At 50.6% G+C, this 15,683-nt stretch overlaps 2 protein-coding genes across 2 annotated transcripts; one reads left to right on the top strand and one right to left on the bottom strand.

Moving 5' to 3' along the window:
* Positions 1–1,617: 1,617 nt before the first annotated feature.
* J4E82_002575 (uncharacterized protein) lies at positions 1,618–2,691 on the top strand (the record flags this gene model as incomplete). Its single annotated transcript, XM_051728874.1, has 1 exon — positions 1,618–2,691. One exon carries the CDS (start codon positions 1,618–1,620, stop codon positions 2,689–2,691), a length of 1,074 nt encoding a protein of 357 aa, XP_051591392.1.
* A 2,362-nt stretch (positions 2,692–5,053) lies between these two features.
* J4E82_002574 (uncharacterized protein) lies at positions 5,054–14,114 on the bottom strand (the record flags this gene model as incomplete). Its single annotated transcript, XM_051728873.1, has 3 exons — positions 5,054–9,373; positions 9,422–9,822; positions 9,869–14,114. 3 exons carry the CDS (start codon positions 14,112–14,114, stop codon positions 5,054–5,056), a joined length of 8,967 nt encoding a protein of 2,988 aa, XP_051591391.1.
* Positions 14,115–15,683: the final 1,569 nt, after the last annotated feature.

The raw sequence follows: 15,683 nt of genomic DNA, 5'->3' as shown, positions 1-15,683 counted from the left end.
GGTCTGATCCGAGCGCCAGATGGTGGTGTTGAGATGAGATGCTATGAAGCTTCTCACGACAGCGACGACGAGCTGCTTATATCTCGTGGCCGGAATAAAAACCGGCCATGGCCGGAAACCTACCGTTGAAGAAGATAAGAAGTACGTAATGACTGGATCATTTGTCTCCATCAGCAGACTTTGACCCGATGAGATCCCCCAATGCCCGGCCTCGATCCTGAAGCTCCCCCAGGCGTCCGAGATGAGTTGGGGTGGTATGCTCATCGTCGCCAAGACTTGCGTACAGTAGAGGAAGAGGGCTCATGCAGCGCAATATGGGTGGTATATCTATCGATCGAGGCTTCACAAGAGTCACCAGATTGAAGTGACGATATAAATGTCATGTTTTCCAGCTTTGAATGGAGCATGCGCCGTATTGTCTAATGGCTCTGTTCATCCAACCCACGATAGAAAGGTAGCGAAGTGGAACACAAGGATTCACGAAACATTGAATTCTATTACCGCAATAATCTCATCTCTATATAGAGGCTGAATGATCATCAGAAACTACTAGCAATTACAATATTGTTCCAAGTGTCAGTCCTTGAAGCTGGCAACTACCATGCCGACTATGGCGGTGACAGCCTCTTGTAAATCGGACCGAATTGCACGATCTTACAAAAACCGTGGCCAGCACATGTACAATCATGGTAAATCGCCCCCGAAATTAATCTGAGTAAAGCATTTCTCAGGACTTATTTGATGATACACGATGTGGTTTCGTGAAGGCGGTCATAGTTGATGACCATTACGAGTGGTAGCAACGGTTCGGTTGGGAACCAACCAGAATAAGACCGAAAGAAGGTCCGCAGGGAGCCGCAAATCGGCGTTAGATGCGCACTCAATTCCGGCCTCATGATCAGGACCATCAACAACTTGTTGTCTTTAGACATACACAAGAGCAAAAATGTTAAACAAAGCTCATGGAAAATGACTCTGTATGCGTTCTAGATGCATTTCCGACCAAAATTAGACCTCCCTCGCCCTTCTGTAGCCGCAGCTAGGCACTGCAACACCAAGTGTCTTCAATTCCGGCCTCGTATCCCTACGTGAAAGCAGCCTCACTAGGCTATCGCAAGCCTCCAGGGCTGATGCAGGCGATCAGAAGCTCACTGATAACGATTTCGCCTGTGCGCACGCTACACCGGAGTTGAGCCCGACAGTATGTGCAAAGTTTCCCATTGATGGGTTCGGCTCGTAGCTGGGAGGTCACCCCATAGGCAATTTAGAAAGCCCTAGACGTGTTGCAGTTTTATGATGGCTCTGAACTGCCATGGACAGGGCTGGAGAGCGCAGTACTGACAACTACGCCACGTATCGATAAGAGAATCGCGACATCGCAACTCCAGTGGCAAGACTCATAAAGCGATACCGCGAAGTAATTTATCAACCGTAGACCCCTCTGTGAACTCTATCCTCTCGCATGCAGACTGTTCAGAGAACGCTTCATGTTAATATCTACCAGTTGCAATCCCGTGTCTCTAAGCGCAACGCTGGCGGGTTACTGCAAAGTATCCTTACGTCTGTCGTGATCCCAGCGGAGCTGTGAGATACACGACAAGGTCATCTTTACCCACCATGGCAACGGCCGGCCTTGACCAGTCAATGCTCTATCCCAAGATCACAACGCATATTCCAGATATCGTCGAGCATCTGCACCGCTTGAACCGCGACCCTAGTCATCCCAATGTAAGCGTGGCCCTGGAGCCTGTACCCTTTATCGGTACTGTCAAGCTTCATGGTACGCATGCAGATATACTCGTATATCCTGACGATCGCATCGTCTTCCAGTCGCGAAACATCCCCGGTCTATCTGTTGCAAAAGATAACCAAGGTTTTGCAGCGACAATGTTGAACAAAACCGATGCCATACTTCAACTGCGAAACCTGTACTTGGCACGATGGAGAGAACTGAATCCTAACGCAACGATTGAAGAAAGTTTGCCCGTGCTCATAGCCGGCGAATGGATAGGCGAGAAGATACAAAAAGACGTCGCCATCGCCCAACTCTCCCGCCGATTCGTCGTAGTGTCAGTTAACATCAACGGCCGATGGCAGCAAGACCAGGATTACCCTGATATCAATTTGTCAGACCATGATATCTACAACTCGTCAAGATGTGGACAGTTCCACACAACACTCTACCCTGAAGACATTGAGCGCACAGTAACCGAAGTGGAACGCATGACCGAAGAAGTCGCTGCGCACTGTCCGTTTGCAGCAACTTTCGATATATCCGGTCCGGGCGAAGGCATTGTCTGGAAACCCGTTCCGCCTCATTATAATGCCACCCCAGCTTTATGGTTCAAGAGCAAAGGCGGAAAATTCAAACCCACATTCTTCCGCCTTCCAAAACAAACCGACACCATGGACACAGTCAAAGAGAGGCGCAAAGCAGCCGCAGATTCAGCAGTTGCGTGGTGCTCGCAACAGCGATTAGAACAAGGCTGGGATGTGCTGCGAGAGAAGGGTGTGGAACGAGATGTAAGAGCGCTGGGAGACTTTTTGAAGTGGATACAACTGGATATTTTGGAAGAAGAGAAGACGTACATCAAAAGCTTTGGAGTTGATGAGGCAAGCTTGAAGATTGAAATTGCCAAGATTGCGAAACCATGGTATAGGGCGAAGCTGAGGCAACAAGACGAGTTGTGATGCTTAAAAGATCAAATAAGGGTCACAAAGAGGCGACATACTAGGCACCTACAGTGAGCTATGACCATGGGTTGATATGGATTTTGCGTGTGTGACGAAAGCCGCCGGCTCTCGAACAAGATGCAAACTGGAAGTCACTCTTACATCGATCACTCTATGCCTTTGGTTTCATGGATCATTTGCATGTTATTGATAATTACTCGGCTTCTGTTCGATATCTGCTTTCCATTTTCTAATTTACGCTACTTGTATGCTTGCTACAGTTAGTCTCGTCAGGAAATGCTGCCTCTTCATTACTTGAGAACTTGACAATTCTTTCACGGTTTCTCGAAAATCCAACCCCAGCTCAACTGCCGAATCCCGTCGCTCTCTCGAGTAGTCTCCTTCATATACCCGCTCTTCTTACCACCCTCAATCAAGAACTGGCCTACACGTATAATCTCGGCCCTCAAAGTATCGAAGTAGTGGTCTTCTAGGCACCTGGCATGTGTTGTACTGTTGACTCTCCAATGTGCAGACAGCATCACGGCATCATCCATATCACAAAGGATATGGACTTCAAATCTATTTAGGTTTTCGTGTTTTTTGAGGGACTCGAGGTGTTGAAGATCGAACTTGAAGTCTGCCTTGGTCCTGGTAAGTGCGGGCTCCTGAAACGGACGTTTGACGTGTATCTGGAATGATTTTACCGGAGATGTAGAGCCTGCCCATCCTATGGTTCGGTTGATCTGTGTGCGCACAGCAGAGTTCATCCGGTAACTCCGCTGCTCACCATCGAAGATGAAAGGTTCGTGCTGGAGATATATCGCGTACGAAAGTACCTGGAGTGATCTCAGTAATTGGGAGGCGTCGGGCCTAGACGAAATAGCATTGTCACCATCGTTCAAGTGACATGTGGACTTTCGATACAGCTGATGAATTCCTTCAGTCATCATCTGCTTGTTAGTTAAGAGCCAATTCGTCCTGTTCGCTTCGGTGCCAACAGAAAAGTCGAGAGGGTCGTTACCGCCATCATATGCCATATCATACCCTATGCGTTGGGATCGCTGGCTAGTGGTGTCCGCATCTCCCCAGATCTTGCCATATATCACGTCGCGGATCTCCAGAGGAAGACGTGAAAAGAAGCCAGACTGTGATTTGACTGAAGCTTCATATCGTTCCGTCGACGTGACGGTATGATGGTTGGGCATGATGACCCGAGTGCTCTGGGCGGATAGTATTAGTGACCGCAAAAGATTGAAACGTGTATTTACCATGCCTTCTGTACCGGTGTTTCTGAGATACTGTGATTCAAGGCCAGGCTAACAGCTGTACCAGTATCATGCTTGTGTTTTGGGGCCATATCGGGACGTGATACCTCTCAAGAACCTGTACGCAGTCGTGATTCTAGTTCTAGATAGTGCGAATGTGTTAAAGCAGCGGTTGAGTTGATCAATCACAGTCCAAGTAACTATTCCTTTTAACAACAACAGAGGCACTCTAGGCCTACCGTCTGACGAGAGGAGCTAGCAACACAGTGTAAGTTGATCGTGGTCGCTGACCGTGCACGCGGGTGTGGCGAAAACACTGAACGTGTACAACGTCTCTGCCGGTAAGATTTACCAGCTATAGCACTAGCTTCGTTGTGGTTTCAATAACAAAGGTAATGGTTTTCAACAGCCCTCGGGGGGGTTGTATCCTTCGCCGCCGCAACATGTCCGGCACGCCGGTGCCTGCATTGACAACTGTAATGGTTCAGGTTGAGAAACGATTCAGCGCCATATCACTGTCCGACAACTCAGTGCCTCGGATGTACCGTTGTGATGTATTGTCGAGTATGTAGAGGCTGGGACAAGGTACTCAAGCGCTCAAAACAACTTCAGTCTGTATGCAGAGGGGTTATCCATGATGGAGTAGATGAGAGGAAAGAGACCGAAATCGCGAACATCGAATGCTTTTGAGATGTGGTAACGATGTCTTCGAAACGCACCATCAGCTCGACCAAACGCGAACTTGTCGTGTCTTCATGTCGAGCAAGCCAACCCTGTATCTGCGCGAAGAACGAGTAACATCGTAGTCAACCGAATCTGTACTATCAATGAAGGAGCGAAACCAAACTCTGATACTGCATAAGATTTGTGAAGTCTAAAAAAATATAGTGATCTCTCTGATACTATTAATGCTCCAGGAAAGAGTTACGAATGACTATTTTTACCCAAAAGCCCTGGGCACCTCGAACGCTATAGTACAAAGCAAAAAGCCCTTCCTCCACCTATCTATCGCCCAGTATTTACAAATGAAAAAACGCCGAGTGATGCTATGAATGATGAGAGATAAGGAAATCAGGACTCGACGCTCCTGTTCTTGTCGATAAGGGAAATCTCTAATTCCCCCTACCGAGTAGCTTTTTCCCTAAAGCCTTCGCTTTCTTCGTCTTCGGACCGTCCGTGTCATCATCCATCACGCTGCCTTCTCTTCCGCTGACACCACTAATGCCAGTGGCTACGCTCGCAGCTCGCATGCTGGCTGCGCCACTACCAGCTCTGCTTCTCATGTGTCCAGCGAAGGGTGCGCTGACCCCAGCAATATGTTTACTCAAGCTATGAATAAGGTTTGCGTGGACAGGCTCTGTGTTGTCTACTCTTGACAGCTCATCAGCAAATGCGCGTCCATCTTCGACGTCGTCGACGCCCAGGCCGCTGCTGTTATGACTGTAGCCACCCATGATAGAACCGTGCGTGGAACGTGCTTGGTTGGTTGAAGCCGGCTTTGAAGAGTGCAAGGATGACCCTTCTTCCGAGACAGTGCTAATAAGACTACCTTGGCGTCCTGATGCGAAAGAACGGCGGGGCATGCGATCTTCGGCTGAGAGGTCGGATCCACCGGGTGAGTGGTCACGCATGGAATTCGAATCGGTGCCGGACAGATCTGGAGACGTGTTGAGCATTGCGCTGCTGTTGGCAATTTGACGAAGACGAGACTGTGCTTTGGCTGACGGACGGTGATGCGAGATCTTGTTACCGACGATCGTACCGGCATGAGATAGAAGCGCTCTCAAGACATCTTTCTTGAGTTGTGTGACGAGATCCAAATTGGACCAAGTTTTGTTGCGGTACTCTATCGTAGGCATCCTGAAGACCAGATCGTGGACATCTTCAAAGTTACGTGTGCTCTTGCCCTTGTAGGAGAGACACAAGACCATGGAGGGGATCTTGAAGTAAGCAACAGTCATGAACTCGCTTGCACGACTCATCATCTTTGTCAAATCATCGCTCCTGACTTCTTTCTTGTTCGTGCGCTTCTCTGTCAAATTGGTACCAGTACGATAGAGCGCGAAGCGTTTCGCGGTTCGTTCTGACTCATTTACAGTCTGACTTGAATTGGTTGTGCTTGACCGAACGGAGCTTGGTCTAGAAGAGTTGTTGGAAGTGCTACCCAACGTAGGAACAATCAATGCAGAGCTCGGATGAAGAGTGCGACGGAGCTCGGTTCCACTACGCGACGCGTTGTTATCTTTGAAGAAACGGAAATAGTGAGCGCTCGGCCGCTTCACCATGCCTTTCCGCTTTGCATCAGACTTCTGTACCGGATCAGGCAGCTGAAGTGTGGGCGTAAGTCGTTGCTTGAGAGCTTCTACTGCGCCGTCATCCGTTGAGAGCGAAGCGTTCATGCTTGCTGTCCCGACGCTATTAGCTTCCTCATCCTCCTCATCCTGGGTCGGTAGAGTGTGTTTGAGTAAGAAAGGCGATGAATTTGCAGTCTTGCTGTCGCCATACGTAGGGAAAACATATTGCAACAGTTTCTTGCCGATCTGGTATTCCAGCTGCACCTTCAGTGGATATAGCTCAACCTCAAAATGCTCCACAACAGGGATACCTGCGATCGACTCTAGTGCCACGAAGTAGACCTTGAGGCATCTGGCGTTCTCCGGCAGAGTCTGGTCCTGCTCCAGGAAAGGCGATATCATTTCAGGGTATAGTGCGTTGGGTAGTAGGTTCAGACCTCGCACCTGTTCAATCTCTAGAGAGTTGGAATTAGATCCGTCGTTGTTGTCAGTGCGATCGAACGCTACATTCTTGAGTTGGAACTCTGCTAGCGATTCGGCACCTTCGCGAAGCAGATGCCAAACAATGTCAGATGCAGAGACGTACATCCGCAAGAGCCCAGTCGACTGTCTTGCTTGCGCACGGTCATCTTGCTTGCGCTGTGCGGTTGTGATCGCTTTCATGACGAAGAATAGTTCATCCTCGTAAACAGCCAAGTCTTTCTCGACCTCTATACGATCTTCCCATCCTTGTTTGTCCAGGTACTTCTCGTTGACCTGGAAGACAGTCTTGATCTCCTCGAGCTGCTGAATGCGTTCCTGAAGACCCATGACTAGGTTTGGAGCTCCGGCAAGGTCGGTGAAGTCAGAGGCAAGCATGATTTTCTCAAGTCGCTCATTACGCGTCTTTTCCAATGGCTCGTGGTACAAGAGTAGATCTAGTACGATGACATACATCGCGTAGTATTGTCTAGAGTCACACAGGGCTCGCACGTGTGGGAAATCCACCCAGAGGTGGTCAATTCGGCTCTCCATGTTGTCGGTAGAGGAAGAAGAGTCGCCAGCCGAGACATCGTCGTTATACTTCAGACGCAGCGCGTTGTGCTTATCATATCGCATACTGGCTGAAGTTCTTTGTACCACGCGCTGGAACCCGAAAGGATTGCTGTGAAATTCAAACATGACCTCGAAAGGTACCCATGGTGGCCATGCCGAGCCAGCAGGGGTTCCGTACATGCTGCCGGAGTACATGTGAATATCCTCCGGACTACTGAAAGTCTTTGAATTCGTGACGAAAATTTGTAGACTGTCCATAGCCGCGATGAACCTTCGTTGGACTAGGCCTGATACCTCGTCCATGACTCTGTCCTTGTCCATGATCTGTAGAACCTTGAGCTGCATGCCTTTCGCTGTGACAAGCACTGCAGACTTTGTGTCTTTCTCACTTTGCAACTGGATTTGCGGCGCAATAAGACGCACGAGATATGAGTTCTGAGAAACATAGTCGTCTGCGACTTCTTCGTCTGCCTTTGCAGGATTTGCAGGTGAAGGCTCATTAGTACCTCCAGAGGTGCCATCGGTAGTCTTACTCTTAGCATCTTCCTCATCAGCATCAACGAATTTCTTCCCGTCGCGCAGAAACTGTTCAATTGTTTCGTCGATGTTTAGTCCTGCTTCGTTATCACCAGCCATGGGTGTTTCATCGGGCCCAGACGTGGACGGTCCGCGGGACTTGTTTTGCTCCTCAACAACGTCGAGTATGAACTTCACAGCTCTCCGAGACATATAATAAACGAAACCTCGACGCTGACTGACTTGGTGAATGTAGCGGAGTATTATGTTTCGCAAAGAATTGCCCCACTTCAGGTGGATGTTATGGATGATGAACCGATTGTTAAACTCGTTGGTGAAATCGGTGATAGGATTGGGAGCTGAGTCCGCTGGCTTGCCGTCTGAGTCAACCGCGTCTTGACCACCGTCTGCTTCAAAGTACTCATCTTCTCCGTCTGTCTCAGGCTCTGGAACAGGATTGCCTGGGGAGGAAGAAGCACTCTCTAAACGCTCCAACAGACTGGTATGCATGGCAGACAGGAACTCTAACTTCCGCTGAAGGAACTGGGTATGGTTTCGCAGTGCTTCGAGACGACGCTGCGACTCATCGTTTCCTTCTGACGGTTCGCGTATGACCTTAAGCTCTTGCTCATTCACAGCTTGCTGGTTATGACTAACTTGTTCCTTCACGCGTTCAATCCGTTGTTCAATGAGGTGACACTGCACTCGGCGTGGATCATTCCGTGCTGAGATGACGCAGTGATGAGTCGGCTCATTACCGAATGCGCTCTTTCGGTGTTTGTCTCCTGAGATGTTGTTGCTGTGGTCAGTTTGGCGGAAGTAAGTGAAGCGCGGGGCGAAGGCAAGTGGTAAAATCTGCGTTTCGGGATGTCGACGTGAAGGCAGGATCCAACCGAGCTCGATAAAGTCATCCATGTCCACCCATCCTAAATCGTTGTCTGGGATGGTGAATTTTGACAAGTCAGCTGTGAGATACTCTTGGTTGTAGCTGGCAAGATCATCCGCGGTCGCATTGTCGACGTCTTCAGAGCCGGTCCCTGAGATGGATGCAGATACTGCTCGAATGTCCGTACGAATGAGATCAAGCTGTACCTGATTGATGCGCATACCGGTTGTCTTGTTTTGCCTGCTATTCTGCTGGCCTTCAGGCGCTTGCACCAGGGTTCTGAATTCTTCGCGGCGCTGGTGGAGATCGAACATGAAGCTATCGAGACGCGCCTTTAGTCCAGTAGCAGAGACGACGCCTGCACTATAGTCCTCTGCGTCCTTGTGCTTGTAGATATGGCTCATATACAGGGGTGACAGCAACAGATTGTACTTGATGGTCGCAAGGTGTCGCCCGAACTTCTTACTGGACTTCTCTACCCCTGGCCACAGCTTTCCTTGACGTACGGGTAACGACATTGCACCAGAAAACATCGACCACCAGCTGTAGAAATGTGTAAAGAAGCGCGGGGAGAGATGAACACTGTTGTAGGTTTTCGATGGCTCCAAATTAGCGACAGACCATTCTCTGTCGTATGGAGCGGCGATAGCAATAGACATGTGGATGTGATGGCTGCGGAAGCCTCGGAAAGCGTCATACTCCTGTTCTACGTTAGTAAGGATTTGGGAGCAAGGTGCTTTGTTGTTTACCTTTCCATTCGATGCCTTTGCATACTTTGGATTCTTGAGAGTGACGTTGTAGTGAGGAATGAAGTTGAATGAACGCCCACCATCGTCCATATTGCGCTCGAATACCAACCCAGCAACCCAGCGCACATTGCCATTGAGCTTCATCACAGTCTTCTTGAAGACGGCTCTCTGCCTACGACTAGACATGCTGGACGCAGTATCTGGCCGGGCCACAGCTTCTGTCTCAGCGTCGTGACGGGCAAAGTGGTTGAGGTCTGGAATAGCGAGCACGTAGCTTCCGCTTTTGACGACCATGAAATTCCTGGGGTCTTCATCCTGAGCGATGCTGAGTTGTACATCGTTCTGCCAGCACATGACAAAGCCTGCACCGTGACCAGTGACCATGTACGGATCGCGGGAACCTATAAGTGTTAATTAAGTCTTTCTGGAAGCTGAACTGCAATTTACCTTTGAGGATCAGATGAACATCGCCATCGCCCTTCCACGAGACATTAATGCGAGAGTGGAAGGTCAGCCTGATCTTGTCCCAGAATCCGACCCTTTCAGAGGGGTCTATAGCGGGCTTTGTGAAGTTCTCGATGATTTGCATCATGTCTTGAATCGCTGGCTGATATGAAGTGCCCCAAGTAATCCTAGTTGGATATGCTGAATTGATGTCGATCGCCATATCCGAGTATGTCTTGACAGGTGCCACAGTTCGACGAACGTCGACCGCATATCCGCCTGTCGGCTCGCCTGCAGAGTTCTCCTCCGATGGTACCACAACAACCCGACTGACGCGTGAAGATTCGACATCTCTGAACTCTTCTGCTATTACAAAATCTGTTTTCATCAAGACGCTCGGCAGTCTTGACGATTGTATGCTGCCGATTGCTGGGAAGTGCAACAGTGGCAGTGGGTAATCCCGAAGGTGGATCTTGGCTTCCCCCATCTGTATCTGAACATGCATGGGGATCAAGAGAGCATACTGAGTATCGAATGGCATACCTTTGCCAACGCGGTGAAGGAAGCGCGGGTACTCCGAGATAGGAAACGAGGGCTTGTCAACGACGATTTCTAGATCACTGACTGCGAGTGCCATAAGTGCCGGACGTTGGGAGACGGCAAGGATGGTTTCCTTCTGCTCGATGTCGTCCGGCAGCTCATCCAGACCCCAAAAAGTTGAGCGGATGTCGCTCATGGACCGATTCTGCGTTGTCATCGCGAAGTCGATACGCTTCTTCCACGTCTGAGCGTTCAGGCGGTTCAGCTTTACGCGTGCATCTTGTACAGACGTCTGGTATGACCCACTAAGACCGCTGAAACCGTCCTTGTTATATCGCATAGGATGATCTGAACGACCTCGGTCCGGCGAGCTATGACCGCTTGAGTCAGCACTTTTCGTGCGTCGGTGGAATCTAAGCTCTTTGTCCTTTTTCTTGATCTTGTTCCGTCCGCGAACGTCATGTGCGGATCTTGCGCGGTAACGAGAGTTTCCACGCTGATCGTCTTGCTGCTGCAGTTTCCGCACTTTTAGATCAAAAGCATGTTCACGAGCAAGCCTCTGCTTCTGTTCCATAAGACCAATGCGGTAGATAGTCCCTAGCTTCCATTCAAAAGCGTTGTCTTCCAGCTCGAAGAGCACTGCGCGGCTTCGGAGCGATATCTTTGGCACAATCTTGGGACCTTCGGCTTCCTTGTCCAGAACGTACTCATTGGTTCCAGTCTTGAAGCGATGATGCACCTGCTTGACAGTCTTGGCAACATTGGCGACGTTGTCAAAGATTTTGTGCATGACTAGTTGATGAGGTACAGCAATTCTTATGGCGTCCGTTGCGATATCGAACGATTTCTCGTCCGTTATCGTGTGACCGTATCTGAGCTTGGATTGCCGATAATCCAGTCTGAGGGATTTGACGCTAACAATACGACTCCAAGCCCGTTTGATGGCTGGGTTCTCTGCAAACAGTCGCACTAGGCGCGACCGAAGGAATGGGCTGGTCCAGCGATGTTTTCCTGCTTCAAGTCCGTAGATCTGAAGCATAAGAGGCGGATCTCCTGGCATGTCTGCTTTAATCTGGACGAAATGGGCTTTAATGTCGACTGTCACAATCTCGTGACTAGTTCCGCTAAGTGGATCGACAGTGTCCTCGCCTAGCGTCGGTACGGACAGGTGTCGCGGCGAGTTGGTTGAGGTTGGCTCCGCAGCCTTGTTCTTCCCAACGTCCCAGTCAAAAGACCTCTGTAGAACTTGCACCGCCATGCACAAGGCAAAATGGCGATACAGCGAGTAGCGGAGAAATAAGTTCTGACTGTACGAGTGGATGTGGAATATCGGACCCTGCTTATCAGAGAGCGTATGCAGAGCGATCTCCATGCGAGGCAATGATAACGTCGGTTCTTGCTCCGGCTGGTCGTCCCCTTCGATGATTAACCCCTCCAGTCCATAGAAATGTAAAGCAAGTCGTCTCCCATCGGTTGGGTCGCCTGACGTTCCTTTCGGTGATTTTGGCGAGGTCGGGGGCGGTGATCTAAGTAAGTGTTCTTCGCGGTTGATGGTCCTGCTTGGTGCACGGCGTCTTGCAGGCTTCAGGTCCGTCTCTTCTTCCCGACCTGTTTTGTATTCCGCGGTCCAAGATTCCAGATGCAAGCCGACCCCTCGACTGTGTTTCGATATATCAGCATCTATTCCAGCGACATCCACGTTCCAGTCTGATCCTTGGAGGTGAACGTATGTCATCCAAGCTGGTAATCTGCGAAGTGCATTGAGCCCTTTTTTCTTAGGCACGCTGCGCCGACGGCCCATATCCGCTGACATTTTCGTGACGATCTGTCGCAGTCCTTCGCTAATCTCAGGCCGAACCATATACAGGGAAAATGTCTGTGCCGTGCCCCAAACCTCGACAATAGGGTCAGGAGCTGCACTCATCTGCACTTTGACTTCCAGGTAATCTGTCAGAAGCAAATTGTGCTTCTCGATCGCTGCAGTTTGATAGTAGAGTTGCTGTGCGTTCATGCGGAAAGTTGAGCTCAGCGCATAATGCAACTCGCCATCCGCAGAGTGTGATGACTCCATGTCCAATGATATTGATGAGGATGCAGAAATTAACAGGTCAAACTCGTCCTTATCGTGCCTATCGAGATCCATCGGTGGTAGGCTGACCCGGATGACAGGCTCATGTATTGACATTTTGATGTTTGCCTTTGGTAACAGCCGGCGAAAAAGGTAGCGCTTACGTTGTCTGGTCTCGGGAGGCTTGCGATTCGTCTCGTAATTATGGAACAAGGCAACTAGTAGCGGCAGGTGTTTGGGATCGAGGTCCAGAGATGGCGACGTGACGACCAAGTTGGCGAAGAGTATGTTGGTGTTGCGCTCAGCGCTATCTTTATCATTAGAGAAATGAATCGTTTTCGAAGGGAGGGTTGTGTTCAAGGTCGTTGTGGCCATTGGAACATAGAGGAGCCGTTCGGGATGACCATGGCTATTATCAATACCGACGGATATGGATATTGCAGCAAGAAGAGCCTGGTGAGCGATGTCGTTGGGCGAAAAGTACATGAGATGTGCAGGACTGCGAGGATCTAGGCGTAGAAGATCCATGCCAACTTCTTTCATGGAAATATTGAGGTAAAATGGGGGATCTGAGCTATGGGCGGTCTCGATTTGCTTGGTGAGGCCGAGGAAACCGACAGCGAACTGGAACTCGTGAATTCCACGCAGGATGGAGCTGGCGAACTCGCGGGAATCGGAGACAGTACGGACGAGGTTTTCTTCGCGACTGTTCGGGTCTTCAAGCTCTTCCATGACATCGCTGAGCGATACATCTGTGCGACTGCCACGATTCCTTTTCCGAGGGCCGGTCGTGCGACACTTCTGGGCTCTCTCAATGCATAGCTTGACGTCGTCATATGGAATGAGGAGTCGGCCCAGTTTGAGTGCGATGGATGCATCGCGCAGGCCCTCGAGCTCTTTCTTGAGGAAGCCGTGAACGTTGAGAGTGCAGTGGTCGAGCAGCTCAGTCGATTCCCTGCCTTCTGGAGTGAACAAGATGCTGCGCGCGGAGAAGAGCCACTCGGCAGGCCATTGTTCCTGGTCTGGCTTCGGCTTGTGGTGGTTGAAGAGGCGGCTGCGGTCGACCGTCTTTCGCCTGGTGTCTACAGCCAGATTAAGGCCACCGACCTGCACTGAACCCACGTCGACTACGACAAGGGTGGTCGCGTGAGCCACGACATCGACCTGTCTGAGCCAGTTGATGTTCCTGTGCAGGCGCTTGATCTTCTCCTTGGCATCCGTGAGCCTCTTCCACGTCTGGCTTCTCTGTGTCTCCTCGTCGTCGTCGTCGGCCACGGGTTCCGGGGTGTTCTGGCCGCTATTGCCCTTTTGTGTCGTGCCGTTGGCCCAATGTGCCCAGCCCGTCTTCTTCCGCGGCTTCTCTCCAAGCGCCTTGAGGTCTACCGTGACCTTGAGCTCGTGTAGAACAATGCTGACTACCGTCGGTTGGGCGAAGGTGGGTCGATGGAGGGTAAAGCCAAGGCCGCGGATTTCGATGCGCAGGCCATCCTTGGGGGTAAAGGCGATGCGTCGCAGGCCCCGGAGGCCGAGTCGCTGTATGGATACGCCGGTGGCTATACGTATAAAGGCAAATAGGACAAACGAGAGCAGGTATATCAGGAGCAGGAGCCCCGCAAGGAACTGGAGGGTTGGCAGGGCCATGATGCTGCTTCAACCGTATGCCATTGACCGAGTAGAGGATTATCCGAGAAGGTGGTCGCGAGTGCACGCGATGTGCCCGAGTGATTGGAGAGTCGACCGGCCGAACATAATCGAGGGAGGCGCAGGCGCAGGGCTACGAGGGTTGCTGCTTAGAGGGCGAGGCGACGGCGTAGGTGAAAGTGCGGACTTAACGGTCGGGGGAGACAAGTGCGGCCAAAGCGGCAGTCCCGGAACGCGTCACCTGGTGGTTGAGGCGAGCTACGAGTGAAAATTCGAGGTACCGGCGATGGATCGAGCAGTAACGACTATGGAGACGTTCTCTCCAGTCTCTCTGCGGGGCTCCGTATTTCCCTTTGTGGTGTCTTGTGCAGATGCCGTCAGATTTCCAGGTTCCCACGCTTCGTCGGCACCATATCCCTGCCATGCCAAGACCCACCCGCGTACCTGGAAGGAGCTTGTCACACCGTGACGTGTCGCTTCCACTTCATCAGCACCCTCTTGCATTCCTCGTACTTGCTTTCTACTACCATACTATTGACGCGCGTGAAAAGGTTTACGCTAAGGGTATAGTACGTGGCCATCTGGCCGCGTCGATGCGAGCCTCCATCGTGCCCATCGGTCGTTCCTGCCAAGTGTGACCGATCGCGGCTGTCCGCATACGTGGGACGACACATCCAGGGAGCTCAACCCACATTACCGCCGGATGGCGTCGGGAACAAAGATACCTCATCCTTGCGGTGGATCATTGCCCTGGAGCCCTTTGTAATCCTATATATTGCTCACAGAGTATCAGACTTACGAAAGTTTTCAGACATCTCTAATCACATCAGTAGGATAACTAATCTGGATACCTTCAAACGTGTTACCGCATTGTTGTCTCCACCTTCCTTTTACTAGCGTACTGCTTTCCCTAAGTTCACATCGTTGCAACGTCTTTCTTGTATATTAGCGTTCGGAAAGAGGCCTTGTGGGAAGGAAGCTATAAATGGAAGTCCAGAACGGAGACATTCCATATTTTCTAGCATCACCCAACCAAACATCAATAATCACGAATCGTCCGCATCAGCGAGTACCCAAATCAATATCTGGATGATAATGGAGTCACAAATCAAACCGAGTACATCCCTTCCACGACCTTGTCCTGTGGAGTTCTTCAGGCACAAAAGCCATGATGTGACCTTTTTCTACATGTTCTCACTGCACGATGCACACACAATCCTGGCGAGGGAAAGGGGAGCCACAGTTCACTTCAACCCGCAAAACTCGCCGATCACAGTCTACTAGGAATACACCGAGACCATGGCTCGCTTTCCCGATAAACCCCGCCATCTGCTCAATGGACCACTCAGCCCTGCCGATGCACTCCACATTTGGGCAAGAGACCGATATCCGCCGGCACCTATGACCATTCTACGAGAAACTATGGTCACACCATCTGGCGGTATGCTAGACAGGGAGTATGTGTGGCAAGGCTGGCTTTACAAAGAAAGAACGGGAGGGTGGGATGTGGATTCGATGGCATACTGGCCGAGCGTGGAAACAGTCACGACATCGTCATCGGGTTATAAC

The sequence above is a fragment of the Alternaria postmessia genome, assembly GCF_024291825.1.
Source record: "Alternaria postmessia strain BMP 2775 chromosome Unknown scaffold_10, whole genome shotgun sequence".
Lineage (NCBI taxonomy): Eukaryota > Fungi > Ascomycota > Dothideomycetes > Pleosporales > Pleosporaceae > Alternaria > Alternaria postmessia.
Note: the sequence above shows the minus strand (reverse complement) of the source record. Positions and strands in the feature narration are given on the sequence as shown.